This window comes from Sinohyriopsis cumingii, unplaced genomic scaffold (genome assembly GCF_028554795.1).
Source record: "Sinohyriopsis cumingii isolate HCF-2022 unplaced genomic scaffold, ASM2855479v2 utg001628l, whole genome shotgun sequence".
Taxonomy (NCBI): domain Eukaryota; kingdom Metazoa; phylum Mollusca; class Bivalvia; order Unionida; family Unionidae; genus Sinohyriopsis; species Sinohyriopsis cumingii.
The window spans coordinates 96,990-112,149 of NW_028316029.1; the positions used below are offsets into that span (position 1 = coordinate 96,990).

Genomic DNA, 15,160 nt, shown 5'->3' on the forward strand with positions numbered 1-15,160 from the left:
CAAATGATAAAAACATAGCAATGCTGGCAATCTTCATTGTTATTATTATTATTATTATTATTATTATTATACACTCTGTATGGGTAAAACATTGGATCATTCAAGCAGGATTGTCACATGTGCTATACACTATGTATGGGTAAAACATTGGATCATTCAAACAGGATTGTCACATGTGCTATGCTCTCTGTATATATGGGTAAAAAATTGGATTTGTGATCATAGCTGATGTTACCTTAGTCATACTGTTAATGGGAACATTACCATCTACTGATGGAAATCAAAAATAAAAGTCTAAATGAGTGATAGTGAATTAGTTCAACAGTTTTTTCTTATGAAAGAAATTGTTGATTATGCATGCCATAAAACAGTTTGACATTAGAAAACAAGGTGAATAAAAGAAAATTTTCAGAATTGGTTTGTGTTGATTGATTTTGCAGTAATGTTTTTAATACATGGATCATCAGGATGGAATCATTGCAACCAGACTGGTACCAAAACATTAGGTCAGGAAACATGCTTTGTGCACTAACCGAATGCACTGGATATATCTTACTAGTAAGACTAGCAAGTTGAGTAGTCATTGGTATGAATGTGTACAGTTTAGAGATTCAAGATGAGTAGTCATTGGTATGAATGTGTACAGTTTGGAGATTAAAGTTGAGTAGTCATTGGTATGAATGTGTACAGTTTAGAGATTCAAGTTGAGTAGTCATTGGTATAAAGGTGTAGTTTAGAGATTCAAGTTGAGTAGTCATTGGTATGAATATGTACAGTTTAGAGGTTCAAGTTGAGTAGTCATTGGTATGAATGTGTACAGTTTAGAGATTCAAATTGAGTAGTCATTGGTATAATGTGTACAGTTTAGAGATTCAAGTTGAGTAGTCATTGGTATGAATGTTTACAGGTTAGAGGTTCAGGTTAAGTAGTCATTGGTATTAATGTGTACAGTTAAGAGGTTCAAGTTGAGTAGTCATCGATATGAATGTATACAGTTTAGAGGTTCAAGTTTAGTCATTGGTATGAATGTGTACAGTTCAGAAATTCAGGTTGAGTAGTCATTGGTATGAATGTATACATTTTAGAGATTCAAGTTGAGTAGTAATTGGTATTATTGTGTACAGTTGAGAGGTTCAGGTTTAGTCATTGGTATGAATATGTACAGTTCAGAGATTCAGGTTGAGTAGTCATTGGTATGAATGTGTACAGTTTAGAGATTCAAGTTGAGTAGTCATTGGTATGAATGTGTACATTTTAGAGATTCAAGTTGAGTAGTAATTGGTATTATTGTGTACAGTTGAGAGGTTCAGGTTTAGTCATTGGTATGAATGTGTACAGTTTAGAGATTCAAGTTGAGTAGTCATTGGTATGAATGGGTACATTTTAGAGATTCAAGTTGAGTAGTAATTGGTATTATTGTGTACAGTTGAGAGGTTCAGGTTTAGTCATTGGTATGAATATGTACAGTTTAGAGGTTCAAGTTGAGCAGTCGTTGGTATAAATGTGTACAATTTTGATTCAAGTTGAGTAGTTGTTGGTATGAATATGTACAGTTCAGAGATTCAGGTTGAGTAGTCATTGGTATGAATGTGTACAGTTTAGAGATTCAAGTTGAGTAGTCATTGGTATGAATATGTACAGTTTAGAATTCAAGTTGAGTAGTTGTTGATATGAATGTGTATGGATTAGAGATTAATTTTTTCATAGCTATGACTTTTGTTAGAACTTGACACAGCAGCATCTGATAATGAACATTGAGGGATTTGTAATTTTTCAGATTTCCAACAGTGACCATCCCCGCATTGTGAAGCTGCTTGATTTTAACAATCTCCTAGTCATGACATTTGAAGGGTGAGATCTAGTCTTAGATTTGTTGATGTAAATTCTCACTGTTAAAAGGGACTTTTTACATTAATTGGGACATTATACCTGTTGATGTAAATTGTCTTTGTTAAAAGGGAATTTTTACATTATTGGGACATTATATGTGTTGATGTAAATTCTCATTGTAAAAGGGACTTTTATCATTAATGGATTACATTATATCTGTTGATGTAAATTCTTGATATAAAAGGGACTTTTTACATTAATTGGGACATTATATCTTTTGGTGTAAATTCTCATTGTTAAAAGGGACTTTTTTGCATTAATTGGGGCATTATATCTGTTGATGTAAATTCTCATTGTTAAAAAGGACTTTTTTGCATTAATTGGGGCATTATATCTGTCGATGTAAATTCTCATTGTTAAAAGAGACTTTTTTAAAGCATTAATTAGGACATTATATCTTTTGATGTAAATTCTCTTTGTTAAAGAAGACATTTTACATTAATTGGGGCATTATATCTGTTGATGTAAATTCTCATTGTTAAAAGGGACTTTTATCATTAATGGGTTGCATTATATCTGTTGATGTAATTTCTCATAGTTGAAAGGGACTTTTATCATTAATGGATTACATTATATCTGTTGATGTAAATTCTCGATGTAAAAGAAACTTTTTACATTAATTGGGACATTATATCTGTTGATGTAAATTCTCATTGTTAAAAGGGACGTTTTACATTAATTGGGACATTTCTTTTGGTGTAAATTCTCATTGTTCAAAGGGACTTTTATGCATTAATTGGGGCATTATATCTGTTGATGTAAATTCTCGTTGTTAAAGGAGACATTTTACATTAATTGGGGCATTATATCTGTTGATGTAAATTCTCGTTGTAAAAGGGACATTTTACATTAATTGGGACATTATATCTGTTGGTTGTAAATTCTCATTGATAAACGGAGCATTTTATATTAATTGGGACATTAAAACTGTTTATGTAAATTCTTTTTATAAAAGGGACTTTTTACATTAATTGGGGCAATTATGCCTGTTGATGTAAATTCTCATTGTTAAAAGGGACTTTTAACATTCATTAAGGCATTATATCTGTTGATGTAAATTCTCATTGTTGAAAGGGACTTTTTACATTAATTGGGGCATTATACCTTTGATGTAAATTCTTATCATAAAAGGGACTTGTTACATTAATTGGGGCATAATATCTGTTGATGTAAATTCTTATTGTAAAAGGAAAGGGACTTTTTACATTAATTGTGGTGTTATATCTGTTGCTGTAAATTCTTTATTGTAAAAGGGACTTTTTACTTTCATTAGGGCATTATATCTGCTGATGTAAATTCACATTGTTAAAGGGACTTTTTACATTAATTGGGGCATAATTCCTGTTGATGTAAATTCTTATTGTTAAAGGGACTTTTTACATTATTTTGGGCATTATACCTGTTGATGTAAATTCTCATTGTTAAATGAGACTTTTTACATTTTTGGGGCATTATATCTGTTGATGTAAATTCTCATTGTTAAAAGGGACTTTTTGCTTTAATTGGGGCATTATTTCTGTTGATGTAAATTCTTATTGTTAAAGGGATTTTTTACATTAATTAGGGTATTATATGTGATGATGTAAATTCTCATTGTTAAAAGAGACTTTTTACATTTTTTGGGGCATTATATCTGTTGATGTAAATTCTCATTGTTAAAAGAGACTTTTTACATTTTTGGGGGCATTATGTCTGTTGATGTAAATTCTCATTGTTAAAAGGGACCTTTTGCTTTAATTGGGGCATTATATCTGCTGATGTAAATTCTCATTGTTAAAAGAGACATTTTACATTTTTGGGGGCATTATATCTGTTGATGTAAATTCTCATTGTTAAAAGGGACTTTTTACTTTAATTGGGGCATTATTTCTGTTGATGTAAATTCTTATTGTTAAAGGGACTTTTTACATTAATTAGGGCATTATATGTTATGATGTAAATTCTCATTGTTAAAAGAGACTTTTTACATTTTTGGGGGCATTATATCTGTTGATGTAAATTCTCATTGTTAAAAGCGACTTTTTACATTTTTGGGGGCATTATATCGGTTGATGTAAATTCTCATTGTTAAAAAGGACTTTTTGCTTTAATTGGGGCATTATATCTGCTGATGTAAATTCTAATTGTTAAAAGGGACTTTTTACATTAATTAGGGCATTATATGTGATGATGTAAATTCTTATTGTTAAAAGGGACTTTTTAAATTAATTGAGACATTATATCTGTTGATGTAAATTCTCATTTTTAAAAGGGACTTTTTACATTAATTAAAGCATTATACCTGATGATGTAAATTCTCATTGTGAAAGGGACTTTTTACTTTAATTTGGGCATTATTTCTGTTGATGTAAATTCTCATTGTTATAGGGACTTTTTTACATTAATTGGGTCATTCTGCCTGTTGTAAATTTTTATTGTGAAAGGGACTTTGTACATTAATTGGAGCATTATATATGTTGATATAAATTTTCATTGTAAGAATGGGACATTAATTGGGGCATTTACAAAATTGAATATGCAGTCAAGAGTATGATGAAAAAAGGGATTAGCTCTCCAGTTTGGAAAAGAGGTGGATTGAAATTTTGTTACTTTGCTTTTGATATTAACATTCTTCGCAGTAAGTTTATCCATCCATCCATCCATCCATACATGCATCCATCCATCCATCCATCCATCCATCCATACATACATGCATCCATCCATCCATCCATCCATCCATACATTCATCCATCCATCCATCCATACATGCATCCATCCATCCATCCATTCATCCATCCATCTGTTACATGAATACAGTGTTATTTTTAATAATATACCCATATCATAATTTTCACTGGATATGTTTTTAGGCAATTATAAAATTTAAAAAGAAAAATATCTCATTTTGCTTGGACCATTTAAATCGTAGTGGATGCATACATGTTTTACAAATGAGACTCGTGTTAAGATTTTACAGGCATTTTTTTAAATTGAAACTTTTTATTACTTTATTTTAAGCCAGTAATATTTCACCAGCTTAAATTTAATTATAGTAAACGTGTGTTTACTTATGAGGTGTTGGACTCTACAGTAGTTGTAATCTCAATGCTGACACATATGGCATTTACTTATAAGGTGTTATACTATACAGTAATTGAAATCACAATGCTGACACTTATGGCATTTGCTCAGAAGGTGTTAGACTGTACAGTAATTGAAATCTCATTGCCACCACATGGCATTTACTCATTTAAAAATTATTCAGAAATTACAATTATAGTGATGTGTCTGGTATTGTTTTTTTTTTTGTCTGTTCTCTCTCTTATTTACCTATATTTTGGAACCAAGGCAGCTCAGTGGATAGTACATTGGACTCATAATTGTAGACCAGATGTTTGAATAACAACAATTCATTCCCTTGTCAATATAGATTTATTTCCTGACATGGGTTAGGTAGCAATTAAACTATGACATATAGAGCAAACATTCAAGTACAAATACAAACAAATATTACATTTGAGAAATGTAATACAAACTTAACATGATTTATACACAATGCAAATATCATCCATTGTTATGAATTATCTACAATCCTTACCAGAACTAAGACTTCTGTGTAGTATCCAACTTATAATTCTTGTAAAAAGAAATACAGTGTGACCCCACTATAATACGGCAGTTTGGAACCATAGAACCCAACTGTGTTATAGACCGAACCGTGTTAAAAGCAGCCAGGTCAGTTAGCTGAAAAAATTTACTTTTCAGTACGTCCCAATTTGGTAAAAGTTAGTTCGCATTTTAAGCTGCTGTTGGTAGCCTTCATAAGCATAAACTTTTTCCCTGCAAAAAGGAAACTTTCATGGCACAGTTAATGTGTTCCAGTCACGTTGTAAAATGCAAAAATCCATCAGATTCCATTACTTTCATTTAAGTTTGGTACTGACTTTCTTTGAAGAAAAGTTCTTTGTTTTTGTTGAAGATTGTGGTCGGCTTTCTTTGATGAAGGGTGCATGCTTTATTGAAGTTACCACTAAAGGCCAGCTTTGGAGAACCAAACAAATGCCCATTTCTTATTGTGGCGGTAACATCAAATAATTGCATTGCATGATTGAGACAGATTTTATTTCCATTTGCTGAGTACGTTTTCATAACAGTCGGTGCTTCAAAGGTAATCTGTTTCCTTTGAAATTACAGCAAACTATTTTATGTGTACATTTTTAAAAAGGAATTGGCTGTCGTTGGAACTATTCTAGTTACTGTTCCTCCCTGCCTACTGAATAACCAATAAGTAAGTTTTTAATTTTTTAATTATTTTTTATTTTTTACATTTGTGGTAGCAATGTGATGCTGCCTTCCATGCATGCGTAAAATTTTTACAAAGGGTCAACGGATGACAGATAGGCAGGTGTTCTGGTCTGATGACAGGGATAATTACAGAAAATGTGAGTATTCTGAAGGATTTAATTCTGAGTGAAAAGAAGAGGAATTTTAATTACCATCCACATACAAATGTCAATCTTTGTAAATATATTAATTACTAGCAAGCGGCTGAACATCTGACAAAAGAAAGATTATGAGATAATGCCTCGTCTGGTTGACCTCCATTTCCAGAAATGTCAACAGCAAAAAAGCGAATCTTACACACCATACAGTACTCGTGCTAGATGTCAAGAAAAGCAGATTATGATATAATTTAGATGGTTTGTCAATATGAACAAAGAATTTGTTTATGTAACAATAGATAAATTCCAGTGCATTTTATATCCGTATTGTGGCTTCCTTTCATGGGGTCTCTGAATTTCTTCACTTCAAATCAATGGTTGTATATACAAGTTTAAACAGCCAACAATGTCGCCAATAAAAAAAAATCGCCAAATGGTATATTTTGCTGCCAATAAGGAAAAAAAATATCCAAGTTTGCGACATCGGTGAATTCCTATGCGATCCCAGAATAAACTTTTCATACGTTTTTTCTCATACTTTTAAGAATTACTATTTTTTTCGTGTACGAGAAAAGTACCTGTTTATGAAATTTTGGGAGCCACACCACATCCATGTTATATCTGAATTTGTGTTATAACGGAGCATGCTATAGTGGGGTCACGCTGTATATATGTAGATATAGATATATAGTCTATGAGTATTACTACATACTCTAGCAGAGAATTTTACAACTGCTGTCAGTGAAAACTTCTGATAGAATGTGTTGAGAGAAAGGTGGGATAGTGTTCGGTTAGTAATGCACGCCAACATGCAATGTATCTGCTGTTATGGTGAATATTTTATTCTTTCACTCACTCCACTGATCTCCCTACTTACATATACATGTTACATGGGATGATCTGCACAAATATACTACACATAGTAATGCACAGTCTAGCAGCCTGTACACTGTAAACACATAATGGCAAGACAACACATAACAACAGATGTAACATTTATGTCCAATATAGTACTTTTGACATACTCTGTGGATCGCAGGTTTGATACTAACCCATGTTTGTGTGTCATTGGGAGTGTCCCATTCATTTCCTTGACATGGTATAGCCAGTATGGTGTTAAAAGTGCTATTAAAACCTGCCACAAAAATGTCCTTTCTTTTCTTTTCTCTCCCACTCACAGGATGTCACTTAAATGAAACTTATTTATCTAGCACAAGAACTAGTCTATATCTCATATAGAGGTAATTAGGAGACAAGCCACAGGCAGTTAATATGAACAAGTGGTATTAAATGTAACAAAAATTCAGAAAAATGGGGGACAAAAATGGAACCTGTATACTTTACCTTTGTGCAAAGTTTTCTATACAGCTTTCCTCCATCAGTTATAATACCAACACTAATCCAGAAAATGAGTGGCACTGCTTGCAGAATAGTCCAATTTTTCTTTCTAGCCGACTATTGGTATTTCACTATCAACATGCTGCAGAGTAACTATGAAAGGTGTGCATGCCTGACATCAGTTTCAAGAACAACACAAGCCTGAAACACCTGGTTCACAAATATAACCATATCTTTAAATAGTAAACAATAATAGCTGAAAAAGTCACACCATAGCCTTAAGTTAAGAAATTTGCCAGGGGCCAATTTACAAAACTGTACCCTGCCACTGGAAGTGTTAATTCCCTTTGTCTGTCTGATATGTAAGTGTCACTTCCCTTTGTATTATATACAGACAGGAAGACATTATTTTTTTCTTTCAAGGAGGGCAGGATTTGGAGGTAGCAGAGGTAATTTCCTAATGTTAATATAATTACGTGATTAGTTTTGGAGAAACAAAGTTTACAAAAATTAATGTATTTCTTTTCAGATTACTTCTTCTTTACCACATTCCCTCTCAGTCCTGGACCATGCTGATGTCAGATTCAAAGTTCCAGTCTTATTCTGTACTGGCAGTCTCCAAGTGTAGGCATCACATCACCATAGGGAATATCAGTGGAACCATGAGAGACTTTTATATGGAGGGTAAATTGTTTCTATCTTTTCTATATATATATATATATATATATATATATATATATATATATATATACATACATATATATATAAATTTTATATGTAATGACATTGGTATGAAAATGATATGTTGATAAAAAATATTCTTGATGGCCTACCATCGAACATCATCTAAAAGAAATTCATGTTAAATTTTATATGTAATGACATTGGTATGAAAATGATACGTTAACAGAAAATATTCTTGATGGCCTACCATTGAACATCATCTAAAAGAAATTTGTGTTAAATTTTATATGTAATGACATTGGTATGAAAATGATACGTTAACAGAAAATATTCTTGATGGCCTACCATTGAACATCATCTAAAAGAAATTCGTGTTAAATTTTATATGTAATGACATTGGTATGAAAATGATACGTTAACAGAAAATATTCTTGATGGCCTACCATTGAACATCATCTAAAAGAAATTCGTGTTAAATTTTATATGTAATGACATTGGTATGAAAATGATACGTTAACAGAAAATATTCTTGATGGCCTACCATTGAACATCATCTAAAAGAAATTCGTGTTAAATTTTATATGTAATGACATTGGTATGAAAATGATACGTTAACAGAAAATATTCTTGATGGCCTACCATTGAACATCATCTAAAAGAAATTCGTGTTAAATTTTATATGTAATGACATTGGTATGAAAATGATACATTAACAGAAAATATTCTTGATGGCCTACCATTGAACGTCATCTAAAAGAAATTTGTGTTAAATTTTATATGTAATGACATTGGTATGAAAATGATACGTTAACAGAAAATATTCTTGATGGCCTACCATTGAACGTCATCTAAAAGAAATTCATGTTAAATTTTATATGTAATGACATTGGTATGAAAATGATATGTTGATAAAAAATATTCTTGATGGCCTACCATCGAACATCATCTAAAAGAAATTCATGTTAAATTTTATATGTAATGACATTGGTATGAAAATGATACGTTAACAGAAAATATTCTTGATGGCCTACCATTGAACGTCATCTAAAAGAAATTCGTGTTAAATTTTATATGTAATGACATTGGTATGAAAATGATACGTTAACAGAAAATATTCTTGATGGCCTACCATTGAACGTCATCTAAAAGAAATTCATGTTAAATTTTATATGTAATGACATTGGTATGAAAATGATATGTTGATAAAAAATATTCTTAATGGCCTGCCATCAAACATCATCTAAAAGAAGTTCGTGTTAAATTTGAAGAGCAATCAGGATCTGATTAAGGTTTTTTTAATTTTTATGTATTTTTTTTTTTACATTCCAAAGCTTTAGATAACTCCTGGGATTTAATAAAGATGCACAGCAACTTTTTCATTTACTTTCAAATATCAGTCAGGGCTGTTCCAGTAAAACATATACCCCCCGGGGGAAAGGCACTTTCAAATTCAACCAACCTACAACAGAAGCAATTAAAAAAATTATGATCCACCGTCAGATGTGTTTTAATCGAAAAACACTACCCCCTACAGAAGCATATTTTTTTAAACATAATTTCTGGCTATGGGCTGGTGGGCAGTAGAAGCGATTTTAATATTGGGTTGGGGACAGAAGTGATTTAAATGACAGCTGGCTGTAGGTAATCAATGGAAATCTTATAGATCATATAATCTACTTCATATTTGTATTTGTATTCATTCATTATAATCAATCTTTTGTCCTTTTGTTTGTTTGTCTGTCAGCCAAGTATGTCTCTGATACTGTGAAATCACAAATTTTCATGGTGGCTTATTATTGGTAGATGTCATTGATCAGTCCCTTAATACCTACTAGTTTAACATCCATGAATACAGATTTTATAATAGATATTTCTATTCTAATACAGAAATCATGAATTTGTATCCTTACTAAACTGTGTTTACTGAATTGATCACTATGTCTTGTTATTTTTTCTTTGTTCTCAGGCATGCTGCTTTTGATTAGAATAATAGTTAGATCTTGTATTGCTTTAAATGTGTGGTCAGATTCTATGATTCTTTGTTATTATTTTTTTCAATAAATGTTTTGGTAAGCTTATAATACATGATTTGTCAGGTAAAAACACTGATGGCCTGTGGAAGTGATGTTGCATTATTTCTGTCTACTTTTACACTATATCATTTCTTGTAAGAACATCTTTTTCAGTTACTGATGTCTTATTTTTATGCCTTGTTGCAAGACTAATATAAAGTTATAAAAAAAACATTTTTGTATCATAAGTTAGATTTTGAAAAATGGATGAAAGTCAAGGAATCATTTTTCCCAGAGTTCTTATAAAATCAATGTCACTGCATTTAACTGTATTGTCAACAGCATCATTATCACTGATGGCCTAGCAGTAACATTCTGCACTTTCAATCCAGTTGTCAAAGGTTTTATCTCCCACTTCGTCTTTCATATGAGACTTACACCTATGGCCTGAGGGGCTTTCATGGCAGAGTGGTATAAGATGCTTGTCTTGTGATACAGATCTGAGGGGCTTCCATTTCAGTGGTACAAGATGCTTGTCATGTGATTACTTGCCTCCAATGTGTAAATGAGAATGTTGCCAGTTACTTGTGGAAGGTCAGTGGTTCCACATAAGTGGTGTTTGGTGTCTCAAAAGGACTTCAGCATTAAAACTGGCTGCCATATATAGATTCTCTTCATCTAAAAATGGTGTAAAGGCCATAATGATCTACCGAAACCTGAGATCTCATGTCTAAATGACTTTGGTTGTTGGAGATAAATGTCAAATCAACAGAGGCTCCAAGTGCCCAAGTGTACTAAGGTGCGTGCTTTTACATCACTTGCACATCTCACAGAGTGAGTATGTGTCACAGATCAACCAATTTAGGTTGGTGGTCTTTCCGGGTTCTTCCTCCACCTAATATATTGTTAAAAAAAATCCCAAAAAACAAATCAAACCGAACTAAATCAACCAACTGATCTACTGTGGCAACAGCAGCAAAGTCATTTTTGCCACAGCTGTATGAGTTTATAACTTTTGACTCAAGTAATTTTTGTAGACCTTTGAATATTGTCAATTATGCTTTTCTGACAGTTACCTGAAAGTCATCATCAATTGGTACAAATGGATTTTTCTTGGTGAGCATTTGAGATGGAAAAGTCTTGAGCAATCCTACATCGCACACTGCCAAAAAGTTTACATTTTAGCTCACTTAAATTTTCTGTAACAGTGTTCATTGTTCCAACTAGAACTGTTATAACTTATTCAAGCTATATTCACCAATATCTGGAGATATGCATCTATAATAAATATTTGTAACAAGGTATGAGAATGCATCAATGTTTTTCAATGATGCATTTGAATTGAGCAATAACCACAATCAACAAACCAAGAAATAAAATTATTCACATCTTTCAGGCAGAAGTAGTGTATAATCATAATCTGCCAAAAGATTTTTAAATTTTTAAATTTGCCACACATTTTTCCAACCATACTGATTCAGTGGACATATCATCAGAATGGACAGAACAGACCAGAAGGTTAAAATTGATTTGATACATCTTTTAAGTAGTTAAATTCATATTGGTTTAGTTAACTGTACACCCTTTATTGTCTTCCTTTTGATGAAATTTCTTACTGAAGCTGACAAAATAATGTTGCACACATAAAAAAGAGGAACACTTCTACTCATTATTGTTTTTATTATACTTCTCCATTCCAGCCTGTTCTTATGATATTCTCCCCCCACATACTGTTTGTCTTGTTTATGATATGTATCTAAATTTCTCACTTACTTTTCCTACTACTATACAAATTTTCTGTGAATATGCATATCAGTGTGAAACACAACGGGGAGACTAAATCCAAGATTGAAAACCTCTACATTTCTGGATGTATTCTGTTTGGATTCCATATTTCTGCACAAAACTCATGAGTTCAGGACTCTCTGTATTAATTCAGTTCCCACTGTAAACCTGTGCAAACACCATATTAAAATTCAGTAACTTAACATTTCGAGTGCTCATGATCAAATTTGTATCGGTATAGACACATCTATGATGACAGCTTTTGTGAAAAGAAAACCATAACAGCCGCACCATTTTCTCGATCTGTACAAATTTGAACTGTGTGCTTTCAATACTGCACCAAAGAGTCAGCTACTGATTTCAGTAATGAGTCATCCAAACTCAGGTCTGTAAAGGGCTGGAAATTATGTTAATAAAACAATGTCCCTCACTTTTTTCAGTTACAAGTAGGACAAACACTCAAAAGAACCAATCAGGGACAGTCTAACCCATCTATACTCTATTTAATTTCACTGATTTATAGTATGGTTCTCGTTCTTTCACATCTGTAGTAATGTGAGTCCTTTAACAACTCTCAATGGTTGTAAGCCTTTTTCGACCATGCTAAATGGACACACTGTAAGATAATGTTCAAGTAACAGAAATACCATGCGATAACCAGAGACCAATAAAATTGAATAGTCAAGTTATCTCCCCTGCAGGGATGCGGCCAGGATTTCAGGATTTACTCTAAGTTTTGTGTGTGTGTGATCTCCAGTGAGGAGGTGGTGGCGGGAGGAATAGCCATTATTAAATATCTCCCTAACACTTAAATATCTGTCACTCTTTCTTACTGTTCCACTCTGTTAAGGCTCTACTGAAATCAAAATTCTCGAAGAGACGTCATCTCTAGTTGTATATCGATTATTACTGTGATGTCATTGGGCATGGTCACGTGGTTGTGGTGGGGTATTGGTTGGGATGGCAGAAAGACCATAGGCTTACTCCATATTTGACAGCTAATTACGATGTTGTCAAAAGAATTAAAAAATTTCTAACAATTCAGTTGGACTCAGATACTTGATTCATAGTCAATGAAAAGGTTCTAAAATTGATGTGTTTATTTTGGAGCTATGTTCCTCCATCACATTCAAGATTGGGTGAAATTAGTACAGTTGCATCCTAAACTACTATCGTGGCTACTTCAAATGTTATTTAATGTGAGACTTTAATGCAAGAACTCGTAGCTTCAGTGATTTTTGGGTTAAAAAAATTAATTTCTTCTCAAACAACTCAATTTGATGCAGATTGCATCGTTTTTTAATAATACTGTGAGAATTCTTGATGTGTAAAAATTGTGCAAGAAATGAACAACATCAGATCAGAAAATTACTACCAATGGGAAAATACTGATAGGAATATACAGAAATAATGATATTATTATTTAAGAAGACTATGTAGTGACAATACGAGCGCTAGTTCTACAACTTTGCAAAATACATCCTGTACAACTATTCTGTTGTTTCTAACAATACTGTAATATGGTAATAATTTCTGCCCACTTTTCACTTTAGTCCCTTGCTAATTAATAGTTTTAGATTTTACACTAAGCATATTTTACCTTTTGACAATAACACATCATTACAAATATTTAGATTGCAAGAAACTAGAAGTTACAATTTTATTAAAAGCACTGGTACCAGTAAGTCTAAAGGAGATGCTAAAATAAAGAATCAGGATGAACAGATCAGCAGTGTAGTAAAGAATCCATATATCAGAATGACATCAAGTATTTTTTCATCAATTTCATCATCAGTTAAAAATGTATTGTACTAGATAATAGACTTTTTTAGTTATCCAATATGAAATACAAATACCAAATGATGGCTTGGAACTAAGTGCCAAAAGGTCTGTAGAAAATACCATCATGATCAAAATATACATAGGAAGAACCAAACACCAACAGGACAAATTTTATCCAACTTGAGTGCATGTACTTCATTTCGTCATACATTTGCATGATAATATCAAGGTCACATTTTATACTGGATTCTTCATAGACCTGATGATAACATTCTAAGGTCCTCCCTGGTATCCCATGACTTTGCATCAGATCACCTCTGCATTATATGCCATCTTGATGTATCAGTCCCTAACCCTCCACCTTTATCTGCTACTTAGAGAAATCTTCATATGATAAATAGAACCAAACTAATGCACGACATCCAAGCTAACCTAACAACTTGCTTACCTCCTACTGCAGAACAACTTGATAACTGCCTGCGTTCATTGCTTGACAAACATGCCCCAGCTACCAAGTGCAGAGTATCAATTCAAAAGTGTTCTCCATGGTTTTGCAGTGTTAGGGACCAGCTTCGCACTGCTGAAAGAGACCGCCGTAAAGCTGAGAGGCTTTGGCTTTCCACAAGACTCACTATTCATAAGCAAATCTATGAAACCGCTAAGAAGAATGTTACAAATATAGTCCATGCAGCGAAATCAGCCCACTATACTACTAAGATCATGGAAAGTTCCAGCTGCAAAGAGCTGTTCGAGATTACTAACAAGCTAATATCAAGGAACAAATATACACCACTTCCAACTACCTTCTCTCCAGTCGACCTTCCGGACATGTTTGCAAATTTCTTCCGTGACAAAGTACAAACCATTAGAGATAAGCTTGACACCACAATTTCAGTTGACTCGTCATCACCATACAGTTGGGATACAGAATTTGAGCAGCAACCTTTAGCAGCATTTGAACCTGTCTCTATAGATTTCTTACATACAATCCTGATGAAGGGTGCACCAAAGTCATGTGAACTTGATCCAATTCCAACATCACTGCTGCTTGAGTGCTTAGATCCAGAATTGCCTTCACTAAGTGATGTTATTAATACCTCTCTCTCATCCGGGGAATTCCATCATTTTTCAAAACTGCCATTGTAAAGCCTCTGCTGAAGAAACCAACACTAGACCATAACGATTTAAAGAACTACCGCCCAGTTTCTAATCACCCATTCATATCAAAAATCTTAGAAAAGGTTGTTC

General features: G+C 32.8%; 1 protein-coding gene across 2 annotated transcripts in view; it reads left to right on the forward strand.

Moving 5' to 3' along the window:
* The window catches only part of LOC149771853 (tRNA (34-2'-O)-methyltransferase regulator WDR6-like), a 125,513-nt gene that overhangs the window by 30,841 nt on the left and 79,512 nt on the right, over positions 1-15,160 (forward strand). For both annotated transcript variants that reach the window (XM_089948130.1, XM_089948131.1), the window contains exons 11-12: positions 1,778-1,851; positions 8,179-8,333. In XM_089948130.1, coding sequence (XP_089804256.1) covers positions 1,778-1,851; positions 8,179-8,333 — 229 coding nt within the window. The remainder of the gene's footprint in view (positions 1-1,777; positions 1,852-8,178; positions 8,334-15,160) is intronic.